This window comes from Zootoca vivipara, chromosome 2 (genome assembly GCF_963506605.1).
Source record: "Zootoca vivipara chromosome 2, rZooViv1.1, whole genome shotgun sequence".
Classification (NCBI taxonomy): Eukaryota; Metazoa; Chordata; class Lepidosauria; order Squamata; family Lacertidae; genus Zootoca; species Zootoca vivipara.
In genome coordinates this window covers 105,093,304-105,105,999 of record NC_083277.1, presented here as the reverse complement: position 1 = coordinate 105,105,999, position 12,696 = coordinate 105,093,304, and the positions used below count along the sequence as shown (strand labels likewise).

At 48.2% G+C, this 12,696-nt stretch overlaps 1 protein-coding gene across 1 annotated transcript in view; it reads left to right on the top strand.

Moving 5' to 3' along the window:
* Positions 1-10,192, top strand: part of DHH (desert hedgehog signaling molecule) — a 30,942-nt gene extending 20,750 nt beyond the window's left edge. Inside the window, exons 2-3 of the mRNA XM_035103906.2 lie at positions 5,030-5,291; positions 9,243-10,192. Of these exons, the coding sequence (XP_034959797.1) occupies positions 5,030-5,291; positions 9,243-9,910 (930 nt within the window). The 3' untranslated portion in view covers positions 9,911-10,192. The remainder of the gene's footprint in view (positions 1-5,029; positions 5,292-9,242) is intronic.
* The last annotated feature ends 2,504 nt before the right edge of the window (positions 10,193-12,696 follow it).

Genomic DNA, 12,696 nt, shown 5'->3' with positions numbered 1-12,696 from the left:
TCCAGCTTCCAACTGGTTCCTGAAAAAAAAACAGCCTTGTCCCTTTAAACGTTGCTTCGTCCTGGGGGTCCCGCTTGGACTCTCAATTACTACCAAGTGCCTCGGGTCCTGAGGTTGGTTTACCCCCCTGCAAAAGAGGCAAGGGCGCGCTGGGCTCCCCTTCCTCAGTGAACCCGGAGCTCAAGGCAAAACTGGGTCCCCGAAGTGGTCGCCAAATTGTTGTAAAATTTAAGCTGGTTCCTATGAACCCAGAGAAATGGATCTTGACCCAGGGAGAGCTCAAGGATCCAGGCAAGCAGACGAATTTAAGCGTCTCCTGCCCACCAAATAACAGAGACCAAACCAGGACGTACGAAGCAAGGCACTTTTATTTTTGCTGTTGCAACAGGGTCCTTCCTCTCACACAGGAGAACAAGGAAGGAACCCCAAACAAAGATGTCTTGCCCTTAAAAAGAAATTTGAAATTGGTTTCAGCCCACCCCCCAGAAGCATCATCCATATGTCACAGAAGGGGTGTAGCCCAAGACCCCCCTCCCTAGATTCATCATAGGTACATCATGAAAGGGGAGGTCTGGTGGCAGTAATCTGAGCAGTCTGGACCCTGCCCCCTGCCCCCCAAAACCTAATCAACAAAATTGAGAGATATTTACATTTCCCTGTTTCCCAGCCAAGTTAATCACACCCTTTTGTCTGGCAGTCAGGTATCAGGATGCCAGGGATTATCACTTTAATTCCTGAGACAATGAGAAGGTTCCCCCCACCCCACTTCTTCCTTGCAGAGGAACACCTGGTCAGAGAGAGAGTCAAAATGGTGTCAGAAAGGCCTGTCTTCCTGTGCTGCTTCAGACATGTGCCTGTACATTCATGTACATGTTTTATGAACAATTATTATATATATATAGATATGACCTCAAAATTCTTATAACAATATAATAATTGTTCATAAAACATGTACATGAATGTACAGAAACATGTCTGAAGCAGCACAGGAAGACAGGACTGACTGACACCATTTTGACTCTCTCAGACCTGGCGTTCCTCTGCAAGGAAGAGGGGGGGGGAACCTTCTCATTGTCTCAGGAATTAAAGTGATAATCCCTGGCATCCTGATACCTGGGTGCCAGACAAAAGGGTGTGATTAACTTGGCTGGGAAACAGGGAAATGTAAATATCTCTTTTTTGTGATTTAGGTTTTGGGGGCAGGGTCCAGGATGCTCAGATTACTGCCACCAGACCTCCCCTTTCATGATGTACCTATGATGAATCTAGGGAGGGGGGTCTTGGGCTACACCCCTTCTGTGACATATGGATGATGCTTCTGGGGGGTGGGCTGAAACCAATTTCAAATTTCTTTTTAAGGGCAAGACACCTTTGTTTGGGGTTCCTTCCTTGTTCTCCTGCGTGAGAGGAAGGACCCTGTTGCAACAGTTTTTTTATTCTTTAATAAACTGTACTTTGCTTTTGACAGCCTTAGTTTGGTCTCTGTCATTCTACGGCCAGCGGCAACATCGTGCCTGCTTGCCTGGATCCTTGGGCTCTCCCTGGGTCAGGATCCATTTCTCTGGGTTCATAGGAACCAGCCTAAATTTTACTTCATGAAGAATCATTGATTTGATCTTTGCTTCCTCCGGTACCCTGGCATAAGTTCACCTGTCTTCCCAAGTGATGTGTAAATAAATTTGGCGACACCATTGATGGAATCTTTTGAGGGGTTGGAGATGGCGTTTATCTTCACCATGCTAGTGTCTTGCGGCAAAAGCAATAGTCTTTTGGCACCTTTATTAAAGGCTTAAAAAAAAACATCTTTACGGTATGAACTTCATGCATCCAACGAAGACGATTCAACTCCATGAAAGCCATGTGTTAGTGTTTTTAAGATGCCACAAGCGTCTTTTCTTGTTGTTTTCTCTCCTAGGGATTTCGTTTGAAACAGGCTGTTAAAGAGCAAGGTCCTGGTTCAATTTAGGCCAACAGGGGGAGTTGTTGGAAGTAGTGGCCGTAGGAACAAAGAAAAGTGAGCAGGATTTTGTTCAGGTCCCATAATTTCTGTATCTGCCCACCCTTCGCCCTGCACAGACTAAAGCAGGTTAATTTAAAACCAGAGAGCAAATCAGAATGTGTTTTTCTCAGGGCAGCTAGTAAAAAACGGACTGCTCTTTCCACATGGCTGCTCCAGGAAGGAGGTAGGCTAATCTCAAAGAGTTAATGGTTAATTCTCAGTGGCCAGGATCCAGCCCACTGGCTCCCTCACTCCCTGCTTTAAAAAGCTTGCTTTCCTAGGTATTTTTTATAAACTGACCTCGCAGCAATTGGAAGGTGGAGGGGAAAGTGTATTAAAGCTGCTTAGAAAATATTTCTGAGAAAATAAACAAATATTTTCAGAGCAGATTAGTGTTTGTTCTAAAGCAAAACCTTATTGGGATCCTGAAAACTTTCTGCAATTGCATTTTTGATTGCAAGGTGCTTCTTTGATTCCTCCGCTCTCCTTCTTGTCAGATAATGGTGTTTGGATAGTTAGATTTAGCAGAGGAAAGACTTGAAAGGTGAGGAAAAGGCTATTATAGAACCTTCTTGCCTTACTTAGCTATTTTGATTTCCAACTGCAAATGCTCATCTATCGATACATTGACATGCACAAAATCTGTTGCCTGAATGAGGGCACTGGGTCAAATGCTAGTCACCCTGATTTTCATATTTGGGTATGTGGCCTTCTCCAACCTGTTCTCCTAGGAGGGGACAAACCTGGTACTCTGTATGTGAAGCCTGTGCTGTTCTGCTTACAGGTAGGTAGCCGTGTTGGTCTAACGTAGTCGAAAAAAAATAAAAAATTCCTTCCAGCAGCACCTTAAAGACCAACTAAGTTTCTGCTTAGTTCTGCTTAGTCATGGATATGCCTGGGGAGGGAACTTCAGCTCTGAGCTCTTGCAAGAGCCAGAGGATGCCATCTGCTGTTGTCTTCGCCAGAGGGCATCATGACATCATATGTGTGACATCATCGTGCCATACATGTCCAGTCGTTTTTTCCTTGCACGCATGGTTGAGTGTGGGGCCATAATCGTAGTCCAGCAGAATGACTAGTGGGTTGCCAATGTGTCTAGGTTATCTCTTGCTTCTTCTGTGTCTTCTTGTCTTTGTTTTGCTGCACTGCTGGGAATTTAGGGTCAATTGCTGGCCCAATCTTCACAGCGGTGTGAAATTCCAGAGGTTCCAGGCATTTACTCCGCGTCTGTGTTTCCTTTGAAAATGAGGCACAGCAGAGAGTGTGGTTGTCTTTAGGATATATGGTTTATTTACATACTGTACACCAGGGGCGTAGCCAGGATCAAAACTAGGGGGGGGGGCAAGCCATGGTCGTTCAGGGGCGGGGCCAAGGCATGGGAGGGGAGGGGCCACGAAGTGGGAATGTGGGCGGGGCTACAGGGCCAGCGGGCCGGCGACATCGTGGCAGCAGCAGCGGCAGCCACCTTGTGCTTCTGGGGCTGGCAGCGTCGGCGGCTACCCTGCTTGGCTGGAGAGGACGAGAGGGTCGGGCAGGCAAGAGGGGGTGGCAGGGCAGGCGAGGGCGAGGCAAGGCACGGCCGCAGTCACGACGGCTCCGAGGTGTTGCTGCATATCAGCATAATATTTCAACCATGTCGTGGGTGCAAGTCCCACCTTAGGAAAAAAATCCTGCATTGCAGGAGGTTGGACTAGATGACCCTTGTGGTCCCTTCCGACTACAATTCTATGATTCTATTGATATATTACCATAGCATATGCATCATTCTGCTTTCTTGAATTGTCCTACTCCTAGGCATAGCAGCCAACTCCTAGGGGGCTAGGTGCCTCCCCCCCAATTATTGGTAAATACCGTATTTGAAAGAGTCATCCCCCCATGTTGATGGGCTTTCTATGTGGGGCTTATATGCAACCTGAGCCTGCCGCAGAGGAGTTCACAGCACTGACACCCCAAAAGGCTCTTGCTTCTCTCATAGGCGCAGTCCCGGATTCAAATAGGAATCAGCCATGTTCTGCGTCTCCTTTAAGCAGCATAAAAACAGCCTGCCCACCTTGCCCTGAAATCCTACAAGAACTCTGCCCTATATGGCCTTTTGTCTTACTAACTGAGGGAGGGCCCCACCTCCCATTTCCCCCTAGGTAAAAAAAAGGCAAGGACCCCTGGACAGTTAAGGCCAGGCAAAGGCAGCTACGGGGTTGTGGCGCTCATCTCGCTTTTCAGGCTGAGGGAGCTGCCGTTTGTCCGCAGACAGCTTTGCAGGTCATGTGGCCAGCATGACTAAATCGCTTCTGGTGCAACAGCACACCGTGACGGAAGCCCGAGTGCACGGAAACACCATTTACCTTCCTGTCGCAGCGGTACCTATTTATCTACTTGCACTGGCGTGCTTTCGAACTGCTAGGTCGACAGGAGCTGGGACAGAGCAACAGGAGCTCACCACCATAACGCAGATTCGAACCGCCAACCTTCTGATCGGCAAGCCCAAGAAGCCCAGTGGTTTAGACCACAGCGCCACCCATGTCCCTATTTGCCCCCTAGCACAGAGCCGCTCCATTGTCCCACATAAGGAATCAACTTTATCAAGCCATCACCAGGCTGGTCCCTTGCTTGTATTTCAACATGCTAAATTCAATATCTGGCTCCCCGAAATCAGAAGGGGATTCCAGGCACCCTATAAACTTATGACACTGCAGCCTTAGTTGAACCAGGTGCTTGACTCTGTATAAGGCAGTTTCCTCTGCTCCCAATTTCTCTTAAGCCAGCTTCTTCCAGGCAATGTGTGGGTGGATCTACTCACAGGGAAAAACAACAGCACTATAAATTAAATGTTATAACCAATGGAAAAAAACCTCCATTTAAAATTGCATAGAAAAGTTTTTTGCTCTACAGCGCCACCTGGCATTGCATATTTATAACGCATTTAAAATGCTGTTTTTTGACTGATGTCCAGAGTTTCTCCCTTAGAGCACTTTCCCCGCCCATGTATAAAGCATGACTGTTCAGTCTTCCCTCCACCTCTGCTTCCTGCAGCGTTGCAAGGACCGGGTGAACGCCTTGGCCATTGCGGTGATGAACATGTGGCCGGGAACGAGGCTGCGAGTGACGGAGGGTTGGGACGAAGACGGGCACCACCTGCCCGACTCCTTGCACTACGAAGGCCGGGCGCTGGACATCACGACATCCGACCGCGACAGGGAGAAGTACGGCATGCTGGCCCGCTTAGCAGTGGAGGCTGGTTTCGACTGGGTTTACTATGAGTCCAAGGCGCACATCCATGTGTCCGTGAGAGCAGGTAAAGAGGAGAGAGGAGCTCAAGTCGGGGTTCCCAGTTCTGGAGAAAGGGTGGCGGTGGAAGAGCCTGTTAGTGAGATTTGCACAAGAGGCCATTAATGTGAGGGTTATGCGATGCATCTCCAGTTTTGGGAGAGGGCAAGGTATCACATGCTCCGTTTAAGGAACAGGAGCAAGACCAAACCTTGGGACATTTTTGCTACCTTTGTGTTTGGTTTTTTAAATTTATTTATTTGGTTTTTCAACTTAAAATATAGCAAACATAAATCATAAAGACAAGATTACAAGGAATCTCCTGGACTTCCATCCTCCCCTACGTGGGTCCTATTAATAATCAATTCCTCCCACATCTTTTTATGATAATCCAACCCGTTAACCTCTTCCATTATGTCCAGAATTCAACCTTTAGCTACAAGTGATATCTCCAATCCTACTAACGATTTTAACTCTTTCCAATGGTCTTTTAAAAAAGTTTAAATTTTCCCCCATTCCTTGTAAAAATGTTGGTATTCCCAATTTCTGGCTCTTCCGGTCATTTTAGCCATTTCAGCATAGTCCATCAACTTCATCTGCCATTCTTCTCTGGTAGGAACTTTATCTTCTTTCCATCTCTGGGCCAGTAACATCCGTGCAGTCATGATCGCGTACAAAAATAGTCTTTTCTGCTCCTTTAGGATTTCAGCACCTAGAACTCCCAAAAGGAAGGCTTCAGGCTTTTTAACAACGGTTATTTTAAACATGCTTTTCAACTCATTATATATAATTTCCCAAATAGTGTGGTTTGGTTTTCGCCCAACAGTGCAAAGAACTGTTTGTGTCCTACAACTGGCCTTTTTCTTTTCTTTTAATTATATATTTTTATTAGTTTTTACATATATTTTCCAAACAAAACATAACATCTCCTCTCATCCTATACAACATTTTGGCTATAAGCCTGAGACTTCCATCAACCACGTCTAATGATTTTCGACCTTCATCTCTTGATCTTGCATTTCAATATCTTAACTATTACAGTGGTACCTCTACTTACGAATAACTCTACTTACGAATGTTTCTACTTACGAATGGAGCTCTGTCCGCCATCTTGGATGCGGTTTAGATAGGATTTTTTCTACTTACGAATTTTTAGATAGGATTTTTTCTACTTACGAATTTTTTCTCCCAATGCATTCCTATGGGATTCGACTTACAAATTTTTTCTACTTACAAATGTGTGTTTGGAACACATTAAATTCGTAAGTAGAGGTACCACTTAATAATCCATAGCTTAAAATCCACTCTCATAATTTTTTTCTGTAATACTTCATATTCCTTACAAAACCTCTTGTAATCCTACAAGTGTAGTCAGTGGATTACAATTGTTTTTCAAATAACTCATATATTTACTCCAGTCTGTGAAGAATTTCTGATCCCGCTGATTTCGAATTCTCCCTGTCATGATCTTATCCAATTCTGCGTAGTCCATTAATTTCATCTGCCGCTCCTACAACAAGCCTTTTTCATTCACCCCCAGGTTCTTGATCCTCCAACACAGAATCTCTACACACACACACACACACACACACACACACACACACACACACACACATATTCTTGGCTTGCAGTGAGTCCTGATACCCACACCCTTCTCTGTGTGTATGCGCCTGCACCCATGCGCTAACATGCACCTTATGCTTGACTTGTGGTCCCCTCGCTTCCCCCCTTCCCAAGGCGTCTCTTCGCCTGCCGCCTGTTTCGTTTGTTATTACATGATACACCACCCTTCCCCCCAAGAAGTTTAAGGCTGCATACATCTCTCTCCTGCTCCCCAAAGAATCATAGAATTTTCACGTTGGAAGGGACCCCCGAGGGTCATCTAGTCCAACCCCCTGCAATGCAGGAATCCTAGCTAAAGCATCCTTGGCAGATGGCCACCCAATCTCTGCTTAAAAACCTCCATGGAAGGAGAGTCCACCGCCTCCCAAGGGAGACCGTCTGTTCCACTGTCGGACAGCTCTTACTGTCAGAAAGTTATTCCGTATGTTTAGTCGGAATCTCCTTTCTTGTGACTTGAAGCCCTTGGTTCGAGTCCTACCCTCCAGAGCAGGAGAAAATGAGCTTGCTCCATCTTCCATGTGGCAGCCCTTGAGATATTTGAAGATGGCTATCACATCTCCTCTCAGGCTCCTCTTTCCCAGGCTGAACATACCCAGCTCCTTCGACTGTTCCTAATAAGGCGTGGCTTCTAGAGCCTTGTAGAAAATACTTTCCAGCAACATCATTCATGCTGCCCGCTTCACAGGGCTGCCCTGGGATGCTGCCAAGGCTTGTCCTATGGTAGGGCTGGCCTTGAGCAGTAGACAGGACCCCTTCCATTCCAAGTATGGTCCCAGCAGGCCTCAATAAATGCCACAGGAACATACCTTCCAACATTTCTCCGATGAAAACAGGGACGTTCTATTCAACAACAACAATAATTTTATTATTTACTCCCCACCCATTTGACTGGGTTGCCCCAGCCACTGTGGGTGGCTTCCAACATATATAAAAACACAATAAAACTATGCAGGACTGCCTTCAGATGTCTTCTAAAGGCTGTATACAGTACAGTAGTTGCTGATCTCCTTGGCTGGGGGGTTGCAGAACTCCATACCTCCATACCTTCCAACATTCCTCCCGATGAAAATAGGGACGTCCTAAGGAAAAGCTTTTGAATTATGCTGCTGGAGGAGACTCTTGAGAGTCCCATGGACTGCAAGAAGATCAAACCGATCCATTCTGAAGGAAATCAGCCCTGAGTGCTCAGTGGAAGGACAGATCCTGAAGCTGAGGCTCCAATACTTTGGCCACCTCATGGAAAGAGAAGATTCCCTGGAAAAGACCCTGATGTTGGGAAAGATTGGGGGCACAAGGAGAAGGGGACGACAGAGGACGAGATGGTTGGACAGTGGAAGCTACGAACATGAGTCTGACCAAACAGTGGGAGGCAGTGGAAGACAGGAGTGCCTGGCGTGCTGTGGTCCATGGGGTCACAAAGAGTCGGACACGACTAAACGACTAAACAACAACAACAACAAGGAAAAGCGGGACATTCCGGGATGGCTTCTGTAAATGTGGGTCTCTCCCTGTACATAGGGACTTTTGAAGGGTCTGAGGGAACCAGGGGGGCAGCTAGAGAAGGGGCTGTGAGACAAAAGGCCGGGAACCCACAGCTCTTCTAATGACATCTCCACCCCCTTCATCCAGCCCCGACACTGAGGTCCAGCTCCGAGGACCTTCTGGTGGTTCCCTCCCTGCGAGAAGTGAAGCTACAGGGAACCAGGCAGAGGGCCTTTTGGTAGTGGCTCCCGCCCTGTGGAACACCCTCCCATCCGATGTCAAGGAAATAAACAACTACCTGACTTTTAGAAGACATCTGAAGGCAGCCCTGTTTAGGGAGTTTTTAATGTTTGATGTTTTATTGCTTTATTATTATTATTATTATTATTATTATTATTATTATTATTATTATTATTATTCTGTTGGGCAGGCCCATATTTAGTTTGATGAGGCCCTAAGCTCCTGAAGGTAATGGGGCCCTTTATATGTACAGCTGTCCTTTATCAACAACACATTGCGCTGTTTTTTATGTTGAATATATGCTATATGGTAATTTATGGACCTTGTTGTTGTTGAGTCGTGTCTGACTCTTCGTGACCCCATGGACCTAATAGGTACCTAAAGCCATCTGCACATAACAAAGTATTTATTTAAAGGGCTTATTTTCTTTGTTTTTTATCTTATATTTTGGAAATGTACATCCAGTTGTTGTTTTTTCCTTTAATTTTTTGGGGGGACCCCCAAGCGAGTGGGGCCCTAAGCTATAGCTTGTTTAGATTATATGTAAATCCAGCATTGCTGTTGGGGGGAACCCAACCAAATGGGTGGGGTATGAATAATAAATCATCATCATCATCTCCTTTTGCTCCCTTAGATAACTCCATGGCTATCCGTGCCGGGGGCTGTTTTCCTGGCGACGCAGCGGTGACTTTGCGGAACGGTGAGAAGAGAGGCCTCTCGGAGCTCCGGCGGGGGGACCACGTGCTCAGCGTCGACCAGAGCGGGCAGGTGACTCCCAGCGAGGTTTTGCTGTTCCTCGACCGGGACCAGCACCGACGGACCACCTTCGTGGCTATCGAGACGGACGGCCCCGTGCGCCGGCTCCTCCTCACGCCCTCGCACCTCGTGTTTGCCGCACGGGACCCGGCCAACAGCACGGCGGACTTCTCTCCGGTGTTTGCCAGCCGTGTGCGCGTGGGGGACTCTGTGCTGGCGCACCGGGCGGGCGGCCGCCAGCTGCACCCTGCTCGGGTGGTCCGCGTGTGGCGGCAAGAGGGCGTCGGGGTGTACGCCCCTTTGACTTCGCACGGCACCATTCTGGTCAACGGGGTGCTGGCTTCGTGCTACGCCGTCCTCGAAAGCCACCAGTGGGCCCATCGTGCTTTCACCCCGCTAAGGTTGGCTCACCGCCTCCTCTCGCTGCTGCCTCTCGCAGGCGAAGCCAGGAACTGCAGCACCCAAGAGACGGGCATGCATTGGTATTCACAGTTCCTGTACCGGCTGGCATGGCGCGTGCTGGGCCAGGACACTCTTCACCCATAGAGAGACTCCAGCCTGCCGTGCAGATTTAAGCTCATCAAGCCTTAAGACAAGGACAGGGAGTTTGGACTCCGGCTTGGCCCCATGCCCTATTGGCAATAATTCCTTAGATCAGTGGTTTTCAACTGGTGTGCCGTGGCACCCTGGGGTGCCTTGAACAATGGTCAGGAGTGTCATGGGCAACACTGGCCTCTGTCCCTCTTTCCTTCCCTCCCTCCTCTGATGCCCTCTTGCGTCTCTGCCTCCCAAAGGCAGAATGGTGCCTCTGGGGTTGGCCATGGGGGGCTTCCCAGGCCCCTGGGGGGGCAGTGTGAGGAGGCATCTCTCTTTGGGGTGGGGAGGGGGGTAGCTCAGAGACCAAGGGCAGTGGCGGCAGCTGCCCAGAGGACGCCCAAGGAGACGGGAGAGGAGAGGAGGCCAAGGGAAGACTACAGAAAGGGGTGAGGGGCTGCCACCTCTGCAGGCAAGGGGTGACCTAACTGGGCCCCAAAAGGTTGAAAGCCTCTGCCTTAGATGATGCCTCCTGAACCCACTTGCAGCGAAAGAAGAGGGAGAGGGTTTGTCGGCAGGGAGAGCAGCGTAGGATTTGGAATGCCTGACTTGAATGCGCCTGTCGTGGGCTGCATTCAGAAGGCCCTGAGCTTTATGCCTATGGAACTTGCAAACACCGAAAGGCACTCTCCGTCCCTCCTCCTCCTCCTCCTAAATTTAGCACAAAGCCCGTAAGCCCCACTGTCTGGTTTTTAGTGGGTGGGATGGATTTCCCTCATTCCAGATGGTTGTCCCGACCGCTCCACAAAGATGAGTGGGGCAAGGGTGGGGGAGGCACAAATGAGAGATCTCAGGCCAAGGAGGTCTGGGTCTGGGTCTGTGCCCTTGCCCTTACCCACCTCCCCCCCCACCTCCAGAGGTGCACTGCAGTATTCAGAAGACATACAAAAATAACCAAGGGGTTCCATTGGCTGCCCCTAAATCTAGAGGTGCGTCCGCAATGATGTGGTGGTGGTGGTGGGGTCTTCAGACAGGGCTGGGCAATGAGCCTGAGGGTCCTATTCGCAGCGCGGGTGCTTTGAAACTTGGCGTGCACAGGGTCACTTTAACCTGGCATCCTTGACTTAACCTAGGTCACAACACTGGATTCAATGGGAAGCAAGGTGGGAGGGGGAGGGTGGGTTCAAGAAGGAAGACTCCAGTCTCTCGCAGAGAAAGGGCCTATCTTCTTATTCTGTAGGCTGGGGCAACTGGCTGGTTCTGTGATGGGGAGCCACAGCCCCTTCCTTTCTCTGCCACCTGGACCTCATGCAAAGCTCACCCCCCACCCCCACTCTGTGCATTTGTGGGGTGGGGGCAATCTTAACACTTAACACTGCTGAAACTTAAAAGTCCATTCCTTCACACTTACGAAGCCTGTTGTAACTCTTAGCTGCCGCTTCAGAGTTTTTATTTTTGTATTTATAAAGTAGTAATTTAAGTGTGGTCTGTTGCCACCTCTTGTCTCATGGTGGGTATTCATTTGACGTTTTGCCAGGAAGAAGATTGCAAGGGGTGGGGTTATTTTTGTAAGCTGTGCTTTAACGTCTCCTTCCCACCCCCACCCCTTTTTTTACAATAGTATTTTTACGTGTGTCTTACTAAAGATAATTCCTCTGACTCCTCTCACAATATAAATTTTTTTTGGGGGGGGGGAGCTCCTGGCTTGGGCAGGAAGCCGCTTCTGTTCCTGCTCTTTACCACAGTCCAGGGGTTAGGGGGTGCCCCGGGCCCTGGCAACCCACGCTACGCCACTGGGATTCCATACATTGTTCCAAATCCAGTTGTTTCCTGCGGGTGAGGGAGCTCGAAAGTGCATGTGCAGACGGAGCTCACTGTTGCTGTCCCGCTGATTTCAGTGCACCCACACCATTTTTCAGTTCATGAACCCATGGTCCTCAAGGAGAAGAATGGGGCACTCTGTGTATGTAATAATAATAATAATAATAATAATAATAATAATAATAATAATAATAAATTTATTTATACCCAGCCAATTTGGCTGGGTTTCCCTAGCCACTCTGGTTGGTTCCCAACAGAATATTAAAAACACCAAACATTAAAAACTTCCCAATACAGGGCTTCCTACTAACACCAAGCAATTCGTGATGTGGCAACAAAGGGCTACAGCAGCGATAAGCAAACTCAGCCCTCTAGATGTTTTGGGACTACAACTCCCATTGTCCCTAGCTAACATGACCAGTGGTCACGGGTGATGGGAGTTGTAGTCCCAAAACATCTGGAGGGCCGAGTTTGCCTATGCCTGGGCTACAGGCTCCCAAACCAGTAGGAGGGGGACACGCTGAAGCACCAACAGGGCATTTCACTGGAATGTGATGGATGGCGTATGCATGCACACAAGGAAACACTGTGCATTAAGAGTGCAGACCATGATCCAAAGAGAAGCACATGTGTGCGTGCAAATATTATTATTATTATTATTATTATTATTATTATTCCCCACCATCTGATTTGGTTGCGCCAACCACCCTGAGCAGCTTCCAACATATATAAAAACATAATAAAACCAATAATTTATTATTTCTACCCCGCCCATCTGGCTGGATTTCCCCAGCCACTCCGGGCAGCTCCCAACAGAACACTAAAAACAGGAATAAAACATCACACATTAAAAACTTCCCTAAACAGGGCTGCCTTCAGATGTCTTCTAAAAGTTAGATACTTGTTTATTTCCTTGACATCTGATGGGAGGGCGTTCCACAAGGCGGGGGCGCCACTGCCGAGAAGGCCCTCTGCCT